Source organism: Rana temporaria, chromosome 2, assembly GCF_905171775.1.
Source record: "Rana temporaria chromosome 2, aRanTem1.1, whole genome shotgun sequence".
In the NCBI taxonomy this organism is placed as follows: Eukaryota; Metazoa; Chordata; class Amphibia; order Anura; family Ranidae; genus Rana; species Rana temporaria.
Window position 1 is genome coordinate 14,329,394 of NC_053490.1, and position 2,734 is coordinate 14,332,127.

At 46.8% G+C, this 2,734-nt stretch overlaps 1 protein-coding gene across 1 annotated transcript; it reads right to left on the minus strand.

Annotated features, from left to right (window-relative positions):
• Nucleotides 1-818: 818 nt before the first annotated feature.
• Nucleotides 819-1,919, minus strand: LOC120928486 (olfactory receptor 1361-like). Its single transcript, XM_040339580.1, has one exon. The coding sequence runs from the start codon at nt 1,826-1,828 to the stop codon at nt 896-898; it is 933 nt and encodes a 310-aa protein (XP_040195514.1). The 5' UTR covers nt 1,829-1,919; the 3' UTR covers nt 819-895.
• Between the last annotated feature and the right edge of the window lie 815 nt (nt 1,920-2,734).

The following is a 2,734-nucleotide window of genomic DNA, read 5'->3' on the forward strand; positions in this document are numbered from 1 at the left end:
TTCACATCTACCACAGGTACAGCGTGACTCTCTGGTTGGTGTGGGTACAGTGTGGTTCTCTGGTTGTTGTGGGTACAGTGTGGCTCTCTGGTGGTGCGGGTACAGCGTGGCTCTCTGGTGGTGCGGGTACAGCGTGGCTCTCTGGTTGTGTGGGTACAGAGTGGCTCTCTCTGGCATCCCTCAGCATGAACACAGTATTCTCTTTTTTCCTTTTGTAACCCCCCCCAACAGAGTGCTTGCATGCTGGGGGCTTTAGCATGGTGTCTGTGGACACACTGGGGCCGCCACTCTAAAGGGACTACATTTCCCATGATGCCCCCAGTCCCCAAAATCTTCTGATTGGCCCTCTGCTGTGGCCAATCATGGCGAGGAAAGCAGGAAGCAAGGCGGCGGCACGGCAAATCCAATTAGAGACGTTCGCTTACTTCTGGCTCCAGCTGACGGAGAGGGGGAGGGGGGCGATTGGGGGAGATATACAGTACAGACAGCCCGCGGCTTTCCTCTCCCTGTCACAGTGCCGCTGCCGAGTTCTCTGGTAAATGGAGCAGCGGCGCTGTGACAGGGCTGTCTGTACTGTATATATCCCCCGATCGCCCCCTCTCCGTCAGCTGAAGCTAGAAGAGAGAGAGAGAGAGCGGCTCTAATTAAATTTGTTGTGCCACCGCCTTGCCTCCTGCCCGCTGTTTTCCTCCCCAAGAATAATGCCACTGATTTCTAGGGGGGGGGCAAACGCCCTCCCTTGCCCTATGGAGCGGACGCCCATGGAAACGGTCCTTCAGTCCTTTTTCATCGGTTTTGACCAATCATGTGTACACGGCCTTAGTGGTTAAGTAATGTGTAAGTAATACAAATTCTACTTAGTATCAGAGAACATGAAGATACATTTTATTTTAGCTTAGCTAGGAGAAAAGCATTGAGTGGTGAGTTTCTTCATAGCCTGTTTTACATCTTGGTTCCTTAGGCTGTAAATAAAAGGATTTAACATAGGAGTAATGATCGTGTAAGCCATGCTAACGATGCGATCATACTGGGAGGAGTAGTCTGATGATGGGCGGATGTAAATGAATATTACAGTGCCATAGAACAAGGATATGACCATGAGATGAGAAGAACAGGAGGAAAAGGCTTTGCTTCGGCTACTGCTGGTCTTTATTTTCACTATACTAGATGCAATGCGCACATAGGAAATAAGTATCAAAAGGAACGGAATAACAATAGGCACAGAACCTTCGGTATATATTAGGAGCTCAGCTAGTGAAGTACTGGAGCAGGAGAGTTTGATGAGTGATGTCACATCACAGAAGAAGTGGTGGATTAGTCTGTCCTCACAGTATTTTAATTGTGATAGAGTATAAGTGTGCACTAATGAATTCAGAGAAGATGCCACCCAGCAACTGATATTCATCATGAGCATAACTCTATCATTCATCAATGATACGTAGCGTAATGGAGTACAAACAGCTAAATATCGATCAAATGCCATGACCGACAAGAGAAGACTTTCATTGGTGCCCAGAAGAACAAAGAAGTACATCTGCAGGAAACAGCCATGGAAGGAGATGGAGGTTCCTCCTCGAAGAATGCAGGACAGAAGCTTGGGAACCGTCACGGTAGAAGAAGAGAAGTCCACTACTGACAAGTTACCTAAGAAAAAGTACATTGGTGTGTGCAACTGTGCAGAAAGTATAATAGAACTTATTAAAAGTAAGTTAGCCGTCCATGTGAGGGCGTATATGACCAGAAGGGTGGAGAAGAGAACACCGTGGTTGTAGTGAAGGTCTGAGAAGGACAGAAGGATAAAGCCGGAGGTAAGATTTAATGTATCCATCACTTATGCTCTAAAACGTTCTTTGTGATGATTCCAAATTCACATAATCCGATTCTACTTGTTGTTGTATTTGCAGATTTCTCTGTTATGCCATTCCTGAAAATGGAAATTGGGTACAGTATTGTATATTATGTTTTTTTTTTTGTTTTGTTTTTTTACCTACTTTTTTAAAATGCATTAAACACTTCTGTCTTATCAGCAATTTCTTTGGAAAATCTATTCACATTTGTATCTACATTTTTACATTAAATCATCCTTGTGCCCTATGCAGTGACATTAAAGTGTACAGTCATATGCAAAAGTTTAGGAACCCCTGACCATTTCCATGATTATCATTTATAAATATTTGGGTGTTTGGATCAGCAATTTCATTTTAATCTATCAAATAACTGAAGGACACAGTAATATATCGGTAATGAAATGAGGTTTATTGAATTACCGTATTTATCGGCGTATACCACGCACCTTTTTCCCCTTAAAATCAGGGGAAAATCGTGGGTGCGTGATATACGCCGATACTGTTGCAGCAGTGTTTGGTTTTTTTAATTAGGCGCCGAGCGCCGCAACCTAGAGCCGAGCCGAGCCCGAGTGTACTGCACACAAGGCTACGCCCGCAGCCACCCGAGAGAAGCCAAGAGGAGCCGAAAAAAACAGGAAATCCGGCTCCTCTCGGCTCGGCGCCTAATTCAAAAATGAACACCGCCGCAACCCCAGGCAACGGGCAGATGGAGGACTGGATGGACCCCGCAGACGGACACCTGGACGAACCCCGCGAGGAAGCCGCAGACGGACACCTGGATGGACGCTGCAAGGAAGCCGCAGACGGACACCTGGACGGACGCCGCGAGGAAGGCTGGATGGACCCCGCACGGCCGCAAACGGACGCCGGACCGAACAAGGCCGCCG